The sequence below is a fragment of the Macaca mulatta genome, chromosome 7, assembly GCF_049350105.2.
Source record: "Macaca mulatta isolate MMU2019108-1 chromosome 7, T2T-MMU8v2.0, whole genome shotgun sequence".
Lineage (NCBI taxonomy): Eukaryota > Metazoa > Chordata > Mammalia > Primates > Cercopithecidae > Macaca > Macaca mulatta.
Genome location: NC_133412.1, coordinates 56,611,713 through 56,626,974, shown reverse-complemented (window position 1 = coordinate 56,626,974; position 15,262 = coordinate 56,611,713). Strand labels below are relative to the sequence as shown.

At 39.2% G+C, this 15,262-nt stretch overlaps 1 protein-coding gene across 5 annotated transcripts in view; it reads right to left on the bottom strand.

Annotated features, from left to right (window-relative positions):
- The window catches only part of IREB2 (iron responsive element binding protein 2), a 64,894-nt gene that overhangs the window by 22,435 nt on the left and 27,197 nt on the right, over nt 1-15,262 (bottom strand). For 4 of the 5 annotated variants that reach the window (XM_077938308.1, NM_001260947.1, XM_077938307.1 and 1 more), the window contains 7 exon segments: nt 14,900-15,037; nt 13,769-13,987; nt 9,652-9,721; nt 8,315-8,498; nt 6,869-7,008; nt 3,535-3,706; nt 1,186-1,286 (listed from right to left, as the gene is read on the bottom strand). In XM_077938308.1, the coding sequence (XP_077794434.1) occupies nt 1,186-1,286; nt 3,535-3,706; nt 6,869-7,008; nt 8,315-8,498; nt 9,652-9,721; nt 13,769-13,987; nt 14,900-15,037 (1,024 nt within the window). 5 annotated transcript variants of the gene reach the window in all.

The window sequence follows — 15,262 nt, the reverse complement described above, 5'->3', positions numbered from 1 at the left end:
TTTAAATACTAAAAAATTAGACTTCATAGGCTGGGCTTGGTGGTTCACACCTGTAACCCCAGCAATTTGAGAGGCCAAGGCAGGAGGGATTGCTTGAGGCCAGGAGTTTAAGACCAGCCTAGGCAACATGGCAAAACCCTCTCTCTACAAAAAAAAAAAAAAAACCAAAACCCAAAAACCACAACTAGACTTCACAAAATATTACAAAATTCACTACAATAAAACTCTACGTAAAATTAATGAGTAAAACAAAAGTACTGGGCTACAATAACATTACTTAAATAATAATAATGATAATAATAATGACAATAATAATAATGATAGCTACCCCCTCAGCCAGGCCCAGCGGCTCCTGCCTGTAATCCCAGCACTCTGGGAGGCCAAGGCTAGAGAATCCCTTGAAGCTAGGAGTTTGAGACCAGCCTGGGCAGTAAAAGGAGACCCTGCCCAGGGTCCAAAAAATAATAACATTAAAAAAAATAGTAATATTAAAACAAAAAGGGGGTTAAGCATGGTGGTGGCTCACGCCTGTAATCTCAGGAAGGTGGGAGCTTGAGCCCAGAGGTTGAGGCTACAGTGAACCCTGATTGTGCCACTACACTCTAGTCTGGTGAGAGAGCCAGACTGGGTCTCAAAAAGCAAAACAAAAAGATTAGCTACCCTTTACTAAGTATTTACTATGTGTCTGAACTATTCCATGAATTTGTTTTTAATATCTAAGAATCCTTAGAGGCAGATATTATTATAGTATCTAAGAGATGAGAAAACTGAGGCAGAAAGGCTAAATAAATTGCCCAAGGTTATACAGCTAACATGTCTTAGAGCCGGGATTCAAACCCAGGTGGTCAGGTACTCCAGAATTTCCTTTTTTTTTTCTTTTTTGACACAAGTCTCACTCTGTCACCTAGGCTGCAGTGCAGTGGCATGATCTCAGCTTACTGCAACTGCTGCCCCACAGGCTCAAGCGATCCGCCCACCTCAGCCTCCCAGGTACCTGGGACTACAGGCACAAGCCATGCCCAGCTAATGTTTGTATTTTTTTTGCAGTGAAAGGGTTTTACCATATTGCCCAGGCTGGTCTCAAACTCTTGAATTCAAACAACCAACCCACCCCAGCCTTCCAAAGCACTGGGATTACACCACAATTTACACTCTTTACTACTAGGTGGGTTATTCTGCATATACCTGGGAGTATTCAGGTTCTCCTGAAGAATTCTGGTCATTTCGAAACAATTTCACAGCTTTAAGGTATGTTTCCATTGATTCGAGTTTGGCTTTGCTAAAACCTAAAACCAAGATGAACAAACAAAATGCAGTGAGAAATTTCTTTACTTATTATTTTTTTCAGACAGGGTTTCACTTTGTTGCCCAGGCTGGAGCACAGTCCTGCAATCACAACTCACTGCAACCTTGACCTCCCTAGCTCAAGCAATTCTCCCATGTCAGCCTCCCAAGTAGCATACCACCGTGCCTGGTTATTTTTTTACAAATGTTTGTACAGATGTGGGGAGAGGGGGGGGTCTTGTTTTTTTTTTTTTTTGAATAGGGTGGTCTCGAACTCCCAGCCTCAAGAGATCCTCCTGCCTTGGTCTCCCAAAGGGCTGGAATTATGGGTATGAGCCATAACATCAAACCAATAAATTTATTATTTTTAGAAACAGGGTCTCACTGTGTCATCCAGGCTGGAGTACAGTGGTGCCATCATAGCCCATTGCAGCTTTGAACTCCTGGGTTCAAGTGATTCTCCTTCCTTAGTCTCCCAAGTAGCTAGGACTACAAGTCTGTACTGCCACGCCTAGCTAATTTTTTATTTTTTATTTTCTTGTAGAAATCAGGGTCTTGCTATGTCGCCCAAGCTAGTCTCAAACTCCTGGACTCATGTGATCCTCCTGCCTCAGCCTCCCAAAGTGCCAGAATCATAGGTGTAAGCCACTGAGCCTGGCCTCAGTAAGGAATTTTGAAATCTTTGGGGGTAAGAGTACTGAATTCCAGTGATGAGCAAGAAACAAATACTATTTACATATTCATTTACATTTCTCTTTCTCCTAATCCTTGAGAATCTACCACGTGAGAAAGCCCAGACTACACAGAGAAACCACATGAGGGTGTTTTGCCTGACAGCCTTACCTAAGTCCTCAGCTGACAGCTCGTAATTTGCTGTCAGACATGCACGCAGAACAAGCCTTCAGGATTCCAGGCCCTGCCTTTCAAATCTTGCAGTTGAGGCTCGAAACATGAAACAGAGATGAACTGTCCCCACTGTGCCCTGTCTCAATTACCGACCCACTGAAACCATGAGCTAATAATTACTGCTTGTGCAACCCACTAAATTTTAGGATAATTTGTTACACAGGATCACTAAAATCTTAACTCAAGATTAATAAGCAAGGAATGAGGCACTTCTAACCATTTCTACTTTGAATGTTCTACCAACTCAAATGCAGAAGTTTTGCCTTTGGGGGGATCATTCCCTCCAGGATTCTATATAACCATTTATCAATTTTGCTGTCTGATTAACTAACATAATAATCTGCCCACACACTGAAGAATACTACAATATATCCTCCAAATATATATCTATGCTTAGAAATGAGTAACTCAGCAATGATTACCTCATTAAAGAGATTAAAAAAAGAGATCTTACTTTTTAAAGAGCAGCCTTATGAAATATCAACATTATCTTGTTTTATAGGTACTTTCTACTTTAATCTAAACAGTCAATAGAAGAGTGACCAAAATTCCTAGTTAATCAGGTGACAAAAAATTTGGAACCTGTGGTCCTATGTTGTTTTTTGCAAAATTTTGTGCTTCTTCTTTAGATAGAAAACTGGTTCCCAAACCCCTTTGTCTGATAGCTCCTCTACTCTTGGTTGTAGAAGGGGACTGCTGTAAATATGTTTAAGGCTGACTTCCATTAAACTGCAATCTCTGACCCCTAAGTAGAGGTGGAGGTATCCATTATTTTGGGGAAACAGTCAAGTCAGGACCAATGGTTTGAATAATTCCTTTAAATTGTTTTCAATGCGTCACAGGGAACTAGGGTTTGAGGACACAACACTCTTTATTTTATTTTATTTTTTTTTTTGAGACGGAGTCTCGCTCTGTCACCCAGGCTGGAGTGCTGTGGCCAGATCTCAGCTCACTGCAAGCTCCGCCTCCCGGGTTCCCGCCATTCTCCTGCCTCAGCCTCCCGAGTAGCCGGGACTACAGGCGCCCGCCACCTCGCCCGGCTAGTTTTTTTTTGTATTTTTTAGTAGAGACGGGGTTTCACCGTGTTAGCCAGGATGGTCTCGATCTCCTGACCTCGTGATCCGCCCGTCTCGGCCTCCCAAAGTGCTGGGATTACAGGCTTGGGCCACCGCGCCCGGCAACACTCTAATTTAAAGACATCTGATGTTTGCTTGGAAGTTGTTGTTTCAACATAATGTAATTTTGTGAATATTAAATAACATGTATAAGGTAGTCATTTATAAAATATTATCAAACACATTGGAAATGTAACATGCTTATTCTAATGATCTTTTATCTTCTTACCTGTATGTTCTAAATGTTTTAATGTCACATTGTCAACAGGGAAAAAGCTGAGGATAGCACCATATTCCGGACACATGTTTGCTATTGTAGTTCGATCAACTATAGATAATTGTGAAACTCCACTTCCAAAAAACTCAACAAACTTTCCAGCCACTCCTACTTGCCTGAGGTGCTATAAAAGGGATACACAGAAACACATACAAAATTGCAAAGACAAGATTAGCAAGGATTGTTTGAAAACTATAAAATATAATTTTTAATCAATACTAGTGATGGTGAAGGAATGAGATCCTTCGTTGTCCTTAAGAATCAACTCATTCTGGTTTTGGGGGTATTTTAAGATAAGGAGTAAAGAGAAGACTGGTCCAATGTCACTGTTAATCAGGGTAGAAAGGGGCCTGAAAGCGCAAGGTGGCTATAATTAGCATTTTCATGTCTTTGAAATCAGGGCACATCAACTCAATAGTGTGTCTGTTTAGCTGGCAGCCCTTTTCTTTCTTTTAGAAACAGGGTCTCACTCTGTTGCCCAGGCTGGAGTGCAGTGGTGTGATCACAGCTCACTGCAGCTTCCAACACTCCAGCTCTAGCAACCCTTCCATCTTAGCCTCCCGAGCAGCTGGGAACTACAGGCATGTGCCACCACACCCAGCTAATTTTTTTTTTTTTTTTTTGAGACGGAGTCTCACTCTGCCGCCCAGACTGGAGTGCAGTGGCCAGATCTCGGCTCACTGCAAGCTCCGCCTCCCGGGTTCCCGCCATTCTCCTGCCTCAGCCTCCCGAGTAGCTGGGACCACAGGCACTCGCCACCTTGCCCGGCTAGTTTTTTTGTATTTTTTAGTAGAGACGGGGTTTCACTGTGTTAGCCAGGATGGTCTCGATCTCCTGACCTCGTGATCTGCCTGTCTCGGCCTCCCAAAGTGCTGAGATTACAGGCTTGAGCCACCGCCCCTGGCCACCCAGCAAATTAAAAAAAAATTTTTTTTTTTGTAGAGACAGGGTCTTACAGTGTTGACCAGGCTAGTCTTGAACTCCTGGCCGCAAGTGATGCTCCTGCCTTGGCATCCCAAACTGCTGGGATTACAGGTGTGAACCACTGCATATAGCCCCTTGTTCTTTCTTAGCAGTGCATAAAACAGTGGTGTTTGTTAACCACTGATGGCATCTTAGACTTAATGAAATACTAATAGACTGATGAAACTGTATATTTAAATAAAAAATTATATACTGACTATAAAAATTTTTCAAATTGTAATTACTGGCCAAAGTGTTTACAGCATCTTTAATCACAGGCAAATCCCACTTTGGTAGAATTTGTTAACATGTGGTTTCAAACTTAATTCCTTCTAAAATTATTTTTCTTGGTTATTATACTCTCAAGTAACCCAACCAGTTATTCGTCTTTTCTAAATTGTAAAATGGTCTCAGATTGGTATACGAGTGACTAAGGAGGTGACTAAGAATGAAACTATCCTCGATCTATGAATAATATTAAGCCCTAACATTTTATAAGTGCCAGGGATCACTTAATCCAAACCCTTTTTTATAGATACAGAAACTCAAACCCTAAGTGTAAAGATGTTTCCTCATGTATGGTTATATTTTTTAGATTAGATATTACAAACCAAAAGCTGCTCTCATCAAAAAAAAACAACACAGGATTACTCCTGTAAGGATCATAAATGGAACAGGGTCTCAAAAAAGAAGTAATAATATATTCAATAAATGTAAACATACTTAATAGTTTAATTTTTTAACAATAAATTAAAATGTCAAAACACACATAGTAATATTGTCAGGAAAAAACAGCCAGAGAAGGCTAAAAAGTTGCATTAATTTTCAGGATGTCTAAAGAAAAGAATTGATTTCTGTAAAAACATAATGGGATATTCCTTTTCCTTTAGAAATAATCCTGCAATTCCCAATTGACTTCTTGATCTTTTGGTACCATACATTGAATCAATAATTTCTTGGCCGGGCGCGGTGGCTCAAGCCTGTAATCCCAGCACTTTGGGAGGCCGAGATGGGCGGATCACGAAGTCAGGAGATCGAGACCATCCTGGCTAACACGGTGAAACCCCGTCTCTACTAAGAAATACAAAAAAATAGCCGGGCGAGGTGGCGGGCGCCTGTAGTCCCAGCTACTCGGGAGGCTGAGGCCGGAGAATGGCGTGTACCCGGGAGGCGGAGCTTGCAGTGAGCTGAGATCCGGCCACTGCACTCCAGCCTGGGCTACAGAGCGAGACTCCATCTCAAAAAAAAAAAAAAAAAAAAAAAAAAAAAAAAAATAATTTCTCTAAGATGCCAAATTCTTTTCTAATTAGGGAAGAAGGATCAAGACCAAATGCTGGGAGGGAGGCATTATCATTTCCTTAAGCTGGAGCATCCGGAAAGCCTTCATATCAATAATCTAAGCAAAAATGCTGAGACTGATACTCCTGAAAGCCTTTGTGCCAATCATCTAACCAAAAATGCTGAGACTGGGATCCAAATTGGAACTACATGTGGAACATTTTCCAGGTACAATCGTTTAACAAAATAGGACTTAATCATTAAAATAAAGTTAGTAAAAGCCAGACATTTAGGAAGAAGAGTTACAAATTATTATTCACTAGGAAATCCGTGAGTCTGTGTATTAATACGCTTAAGAAGCTCAGTATACATATTGAAGTTCTGCAGCCAGTATTTTAGAAATTCAGAGAAAAGGTTTTTACATAATCCAGAGAAATGTTAAAACGGCAACAGAAAAATGATATATCACATTTCTACAGTCCATGTTTTTGAAAGCATTACTTAGTAGAGCGACAGTTTCTAATGGGCAAATAATTTAAAGAAGATACAATTAACTTTTGCTAAACATTTTTTAAAAATTCACGTAGAAAAATGAAAAAAAAATCATGTAGTCAGCAAGTGTTCATTAAGGCAACAAGGCACTAATAAGGCATAATGGTTAAGAGAATGGACTCAAGAATCTGACTGCCTGGAATCTTTGTTCTACCCCTTACTACTCAGCCCTTCGACCCTTTGGTAAGTCACTAAACCCTACACTGTACCTTAGTTTTCTCAGAGTTACAATGAGAATAGTAATAGCACCCATCTCACAGACTTGTTACAAGGAATAAACGAGCTAACATAAGTGAACACAACAAATTTCTTTGTATTTATTAGTACAAAGTAAATGCTACATTTGTTGTTATTACTGTAACTATGATGACATGGCTAATGTCAGAGACCTGAGGATGCAGTAATGAACCCAAATCCCTGCTCTCATAGGGCTCTTCCATTTTTATAAAAATAATGTTCAGTAAGTTGTAGAGCTACCACAACTTTAACTTACCTTTGTAATACCAAGAACAACATCTATGGATGTAACAAAAGGGTTTGATGACCCAGTTAACTCACATCCAACCACCTCTGGTAAAGTAAGAGAAACTGGCAGACCAAGCATAACTGCTTCTGTTTCAATGCCTCCAACCCCTAATGTAATAAAGACAGGTATATTAGCACCGTATATTTAAAGATAATTTATCTCTGTAACATCTGAGTCTCTAGGTGTTTCATGAGCTTGTCTTACACAGTACTTTACAGAGTTGCTATATTGCTATTAATGTAGACACTGAACCCAAGGCTTCCCAAAAGAAATGACTCCATGCGCATGGTCAAAAAACTATTATTTTACCTTTATATTCAAGACAAAGTATTAGTTTTAAGTATATTCAAGTTAAAATACTAGTTTAAGTATTCATTATGCTAGGCACTGTACTGTATTCAAGATACAGATAAAAACAAAATCCAGTCTCTGCCAACCTCAACAAGTTCAGTCTAATGAAAAAGGACAAAAAATTCAACAATTATAACACGCTGTGAAAGAGTAAGTTTACAAAGTGAGGTACACTGAACTCGGCAAGGGAGTTAAGGCTTTCAGAAGATAACTGAGGCCAGTCTTGGATGAGTTAACAGTAGACACATTTCAACAAAGTCATGGTCGGCAGAATGCATTCTGCCAGAAGAAATAGCCTATGCAAAGTCATGGGGTATAAAAGAGCACAGTTAGCTGGGCTCAGTGGCTCACGCCTGTAATTCCAGCACTTTGGGAGGCCGAGGTAGGTGGATCACTTAAGGCTAGGAGTTCAAGACCAGCCAGGCCAACACGGCAAAACTCCATCTCTACTAAAAATACAAAAATTAGCTGGGTGTGGTGGCATGTGCCTGTAGTCCCAGCTACTTGGAAGGTTGAGGCATGAGAATCACTTGAACCCAGAAGGTGGAGGTTGCAGTGAGCCAAGATTGTGCCACTGCACTCCAACCTGGGTGACAGAGCAAGATTCTGTCTCCAAAACAAAAAAAAAGAAAAGAGACAGCCCATATAAGTAAAGAAATGACTAGTCTCTAAGATGGGTGTTGGTGAGTGGCTAAAGGGACACCAGAGGTTGTGAAGGGCCTTGTATAAAATGGCAAGAAATGTGGACTAATAAAGAAGACCAGGAGAAGCCACAAAATACCTTAGACAAAGAAGCAACCTTTGTAGACATATCATCATCATTCAATTACTTCACAAATGGTAGTGCTGTGCTAGGCACTGTGTAAATTTCTTTTGATAAATCCTCTTTTACAACACTGATCACAAACTCTCGATTAATATTTTGTTGTTGCTGCTGCTATTACAGATGAAAAACACGGAGCCTCAAAGAGGCTATAAAAACTCAGTAATTTATGTTCTTTTACAATGTTCTTGACATTCTTAACCCCAAAAGAAATGAAATATATTTAGTCATTTACTTACCCCACCCCAGAATCCCTAAACCATTCACCATCGTTATATGTGAATCCGTGCCGACTACACTGTCTGGGAAGAGGAGGTCCTTTTCTTCAAAAACCACTCTTGATAAATATTCTAAGTTTACTTGATGAGCCATTCCAGTTCCAGGAGGGATTACTGCCACATTCTTAAAAACTCTTGAACTCCACTATATTTTGTTTAAATTTAAGAAATACAAATGTTAGTATATGAATCTGTGTTCACAATCAAGGTGTAATATTAACACTAAAAATATTTTAACTAATGTTCAATACGGTAAATACAAAGTTCATTATCACATAGTTAAAAACAAAGACACAGATACTGAACCTAAATACATTTTTTATTAAGACACCCTTTAGGTCAAACAAAAATGTTAAAAAAGTCCAGACAAATGACAGTATTCAACTGTGTTCCAAAGATTCTCAGGAATGGGAAGAAAGAAAGGCTCAGTGTACAAGGCTCCCTCCAAGCTCTCTCTCCTAAACTAGAGCCACTGTTTTCATCTTTCTTTACACAATGGGGTTTCCAATAAGATTTCATTTGAGGCACAAAAGCGTTCTACTACTACAATGCCTTTAGAAACTACTAAAGTGGCTGGGCAGAGTGGCTCATGTCTGTAACCGCAGCACTTTGGGAGGCTGAGGTGGGCAGACTGCTTGAGGCCAAGAGCTCAAGACCAGCTTGGCCAACATGGCAAAACCCCGTCTCTACTAAAAATACAAAAATTAGCCAGGCAGTGGTGCACACCTGTAATCCCAGCTACTCAGGAGGCTGAGGCATGAGAATCGCTTGAACCCAGGAGGCGGAGGTTGCAGTGAGCCAAGATCACACCACTGCACTCGTCTGGGCAAGAGCATGACTCTTCCTCAAAAATATAAATAAATAAATAAATAAATAAATAAATAAATAAATAAATAAATAATAGGCCAGGCACAGTGGCTCATGCCTGTAGTCCCAGCACTTTGGGAGGCTGAGGCAGGCGGATTACCTGAGGCCAGAGGTTCAAGACCAGCCTGGCCAACATGGTGAAAACCAAACTCTACTAAAAATACAAAAATTAGCCAGGCGTGGTGGTGTGCGCCTCTAATCCCAGCTACTCGGGAGGCTGAGGCAGGAGAATTGCTCGAACCTGGGAGGTGGAGGCTGCAGTAAGCTGAGATCACGCCACTGGACTCCAGCCTGGGTAACAGCGAGATTCTGTCTCCCCACCCACCCCCCACCAAACAAACAAACAAACAAAAAACAACTAAAGATATAAAAATTGTACCTATCATTAGTTTATATATTACAATACAAAAATTTCCCTGAATCATTTATACCTTAAAAAACTGAAGCCTCTCTCGATTTCTGCCGAATTCTACTTCTTGATTTTTTAACACTGTTTCAGGTCTAAAAGGAAGAAGAGCTGGCATTAAATGTATGTATTACAAAAAATACTTGCCTTGTTTCTTTCTAAGTCATCATTCTTAGGCATATATATATATACACAAATATATTATTAAAATCTTTGGAAGAACTATTAGGTTTCTCAGAATTATTCTTTTTCAACAAAGTTCTGCTTTAAAATAACACACTAGAAAACTACAAAAATGAGTTGTACTTTACGGAGTGTAAGAAAGCCACATTACACCAATCTCCAAACCTGTACTTAAAGTGATAATAAAAATACACTGTTGGGTTATCCACTTCAACAAAAGAGGAAGGTAGTAGCTTCGACAAGCATGTACTTTCCTCCCCACCTGGCTCTTGTGCCTGTTAAACTAGGAGATGGGTGCTAATTACTGCTATGCGGCATTGATGAACAATATCTCAACATCATTTTATAGTTTAAAAACAGCTTTTTGCAAAAATATTTCATTCATCTCATACCAAAAGAAGGCTCTACTTTATGTATAAGTAGCAGTTCACTTTACATGGATTATATAGTTTATATGATTTAAGAGACAAAAATAATTGACCTCTATGCAGTAACATAGTACCATTTTTAGAAAATTATTTTTATCTAATAGGTATTTAAAAAAATTATTTCAAACAGCTTTAAGCTGGTTCTTTTACCTGCCAGCTGGTGACTGGGTGTTCACTAGACTATCAATATAACTTAGATTACACATGTCCTCCAGGGACCAGATTATTAGTCCAGATAATTACAGTTGTTTAATAGTCAACTTTTTTTGAGACGGAGTTTCACTTGTTGCCCAGGCTGGAGTGGGAGTGCAATGGTGTGATCTCGGCTCACCGCAACCTCTGCCCCACTGGGTTCAAGTGATTCTCCTACCTCAGCCCCCTGAGTAGCTGGGATTACAGGTATGTGCTACCACACCCAGCTAATTTTGTATTTTTAGTAGAGATGGGGTCTCTCCATGTTGGTTAGGCTGGTCTCAAACTCTCGACCTCAGGTGATCGATCTACCCCCCTCAGCCTCCCAAAGTGCTGGGATTACAGGCGTAAGCCACCACACCCGCAAAACCTTTTTTTTTTTTTAAACAAAGATTACTTTAATAATTCATAGTTGAGTCATCTTTTGAAGCCAAGCATATCTTAGTGAGATTTTTTCAGGGCCTCAGGGAACAGAGCTTTCTGAGCCACTCCAATTATTTTACCTTTCAACAGCACTTATGGCTACAAAGTGCCATATAAACATTTATTGGCTCACAACCTGACTTCAAATAGGGGGTAATTTGAAGTGCCAAAGGTTATGCTCTCATCTTTCTACTCAACTTTTTAAGTCTGTAATTAATACTTCATTGACATACTAAAGGATACCAATGAGTCACTATTAGCACATAGCCAGGAACTACAATAAAATCTATCTTAATGCTTTGTAATTCAGAGTCAAAATTATGGGGAAATGTTACAGAAGATTGGATTTTTAGAAACAAAAATATAGCACTAAGCATTTACAATGTGCCAGTTATAAAAAGAAACAAAAACTAAAGAAATCAATGATTTTGAATCAATAAATCTGCCTTTTCAGGAAATTAATTTCTGTATAAGAGGTGTTAATCTCAAAAGTCAACATGTTCCTAACAACCAGGACAACTAGGCAACAGGAACAAGAAAGCGATTACATAAAACTGTCAAAATTTGATGGCAAAAGACTCACAGATTATACTGAATCCTTAGAAAGGAAGAGCATACGAGGTCACTATAACCTGTGGCTTTATAAAAATCTTAAGCCTAAAATTTTAGAACTAGGCAGAATTTGGAAGATCCGGTCAGGAACAAAGGAATTAACGTATTATTTGGTACTTAGGATAAATGAATGGACACTACTCTTAGCTACTCTAAATCTTAAATGTGTTAAACTTTTTAAAACCTAAAGTGTAAGTATTTTTTACTAAATTAAAAAAACAAGGCCAGATGGAGTGCCACATACCTGCAGTCTCAGCACTTTGGGAGGCCAAGGTGGGATGACTGCATGAGCAAAGTTCAAGACCAGCCTGGGCAGCATAGTGAGACTCCATCTCTACCCCCAAAAAAGGTAGATAAAATTAGTCAGGCCTGGTAGTGTGTGCCTGTGGTCCCAGCTACTCTGGAGGCTTAGGCAGGAGGATCACTTAAGCCCAGGAGTTGGAGGCTGCAGTGGACTATAGATGGTGACACTGCACCCCAGCCTGGGTGACAGAGACCCCCCCCCATCTCAAAAAAAAAAAAAAAAAAAAAAAAGGACCGTTTACTCACAATGGGATAAATTGTTATATTTTACATGAATTATTTAAACTAAGACAAAAACAATTCACATAACTCTCTTAAAAATAAAAATATGGCTGGGCACAGTGGCTCATGCTTATAATCCCAGCACTTTGGACAGCCAAGGTAGAAGGATCACTTGAGACCAGGAGTTCGAGACCAGTCCGGGCAACACAGTAACACCCCTTGTCTACAGAAAAAATTAGCCAGGCATGGTGGTGCGTGCCTGAAGTTCCAGCTACTTGGGAAGCTGAGGCGGGAGGATCACCTGAGTCCACGAGGTCAAGACTGCGGTGAACCATGCTTATGCCACCGCACTTCAGCCCAGGCAATAGAATAAGACTCTGTTTCAAAACAAAACAAAAAAACCCACTTTGGAAGGTCAAGGCAGGAAGATCGCTTGAGCCTAAGAGTTTGAGACCAGCACAGGCAACACAGTCAGACCCTGTCTCTAAAAATAAATAAATAAATTTTAAAAGTTTGGAAACTTTATAGTATATATTTCAAAAAGTCGTAGGACTCCTTCCCCGCCCCCCCCCCGAGACAGAGTCTTGCTCTGTCACCCAGTGGCATGATCTCCGCTCACTGTGATCTCTGCCTCCTGGTATAAGCGATTCTCGTGCCTCAGCCACCAGAGTATCTGGGATTGCAGGTACCTGCCACCATGCCTGGCTAATTTTGTATTTTTAGTAGAGATGGGGTTTCGTCATGTTTGCCAGGCTGGTCTCGAACTCCTCACCTCAGGTGATCCGCCTGCCTCGGCCTCCCAAAGTGCTGGAATTCCAGGCATGCGCCACCTCACTTGGCCATAGAACTCTTTTTCTTATTTAAAAAAATTACCTATTAGGAAATGAAGCCAAATCCTAGGAATAGAATTATTTTGTAGGCATATTTACTACTTTCCATGTTACCATATAGGAAATCATTTATTTAAAAGAACTTACTAGATTTGAAACATAAAAAATAAAAATTTTATTGTTAACATAGGGTTTTTTTTTTTTTTTTTTTGAGAGAGTCTCATTCTGTCATGCCCAGGCTGGAGCGCAGTGGCGTGATCCTGGCTCACTGCAATCTCCACCTCCTGGGTTCAAGAGATTCTCCTGCCTCAGCCTCCTGAGTAGCTGGGACCACAGGGGCATGACACCACACCCAGGTAATTTTTTGTAGAGACGGTTTCACCATGCAGCCCAGGATGGTCTCAAACTCCTGAGCTCAAGTCATCCACCTGCTCTGGCTTCCCAAAGTGCCAGGATTATAGTTGTGAGCCACCATGCCCAGCCAACATAGAGCACTTAATGCAATAGGAAAAGATAAGAAACCCCCTAGTAGGAAAAAAATGCTAAAAATATATACAGGGAATTAACATAAGAAATATGAATGACATTATAATGAGTATACGAATGGTACAAATGTACTAAAGTAAAAATTTTAGTTTAAAATGAGACCCCATTTTCTGCTTACAATCGTCAAAAAGATAAATTATATTTACAGATAAATCTTAAGAAAGGTTTGTTTTCTTAGTAATGGTAACAGAGAATGGTACTTAAGAGTTCACCATTTTCACTAAATTTACTTCTTTTAGTATAACAGGAAATACATATAAAAATTCATTCCAGTACTTAAGTGTGAAGGTAACATATTAGTTACAATACAACATAGTAATTGGGTGGGAATGAGAATAAATTTGATTTTCTTAACTGGAAAATAACCTGGTATTAATAAACACTAAGAAAAACAATCTCATACTCAGGCACTGGTTGCAAATGAAAAGGACACAGGATGGGTGTATTCTCAATCTGTGAAGAAAATGTTCCTGAGTTTCGGCCTAGTTCTCCAGAATCACAAGATCCTCGGCAGGTAGTCTGGCCTCTGCAGGGAAGCTTCTTAGGCTGCACTTTAAGTGGAGAAAGCTTTCCTGCTTTCTGCAGGTCACCACCTCCAGGGTTTGGTGCATTCTGTATTGCACTGTCATTCCAAAAAGAAAACAAAATAAAGCCATTTAAAAGGGACAAAAATTAGCTCTTAAAAAAAATGCACACTAGCAATGCTATCTAGAAGTAACTGAATGATGTTTGAAGGCTACTGTATCATTTAACTCAGGTTTCAAAGGCAAATCTCAGATTATATATATATGTGTGTATATATATAAAACAGGTCATTTAAATTTACAGAAATGAAAACATAATTCTAAGAGTCCAGTAAAATCACTTTCATATACTCTACTAATTCACATAACTTTTAGCAAGTACTGAAACAGATTGTTTCCCCCTAACAACTTAAAAGAAATTTAGAGCTACAGTTTATCTCGAGGGCAAAAATCTCTCTCATGGGCTATAATAAATTACAGTCTTATTCCACTACTCCAGGGAATGTTTTAAAAAAGTTAATTTATGGCAACAGAAATACGTCTTCTCTAGTTTGGTCTTAATCAAAGGGGCCTTATAAATACAAGATACTTATTTCAGTGGAAGGAAAATAGAGCTTTAGTGAGTTCAATGTTTTTAATCACCAAATAATTAAAACCATTCATGGTTCACATCTTTCGATTCTTTCTGAAAGACAAGTAGGTTAAAAAACAAAAAGGAAACAAAGACTGAATTCAGAGGTTCACTCCAAAAGGCAGGTCCTAGGCGTATACATTTCTACCAAAAATGTCAGCAGAAATACACAAATATGAAAATAACTTTACACTCAGACTAATTCCAAAAAAACCCACCATTCCAAACTTTTCACCAGTTTTAGCTTTTATATACTAGCCAATACTAAATTTAGCATACTTTTCTCTGCCATAAATTATCTCTATTCCTTTTCCTCTACACGACACATTTCCAGTCAGTTAACTTGCATGGCTGTCTATAAATATCTGTATTGACGTACCATTTACTGAAGTCAATTTGTAAAGAATGGTCAACTGTAAGATCTGTTGGACAAGCAGGATGGACTTTCTTAGGATCACCTCCAAGAGTTTTCACTGCCTCCCTCATAGCAGCAAAATCCACCATTGCCGGTATTCCACTAAAAAATAAAGAATGGTCAAATTATAGTCCAAATTGTTTTTTATACATGCTTAATAAATGATCAATATAAACTTTTTCATTTTCACATTTTAAAAGTATCCCTGTCTAGTTTACATTCATTTTTCATAATGTAGTTATTATCTAAATTTAGGAGTATCCTGGTTTAATGGGAATTAACATTAAACATTATCTAAGGACTGAATTACTTGGGCAAATGTGCCAA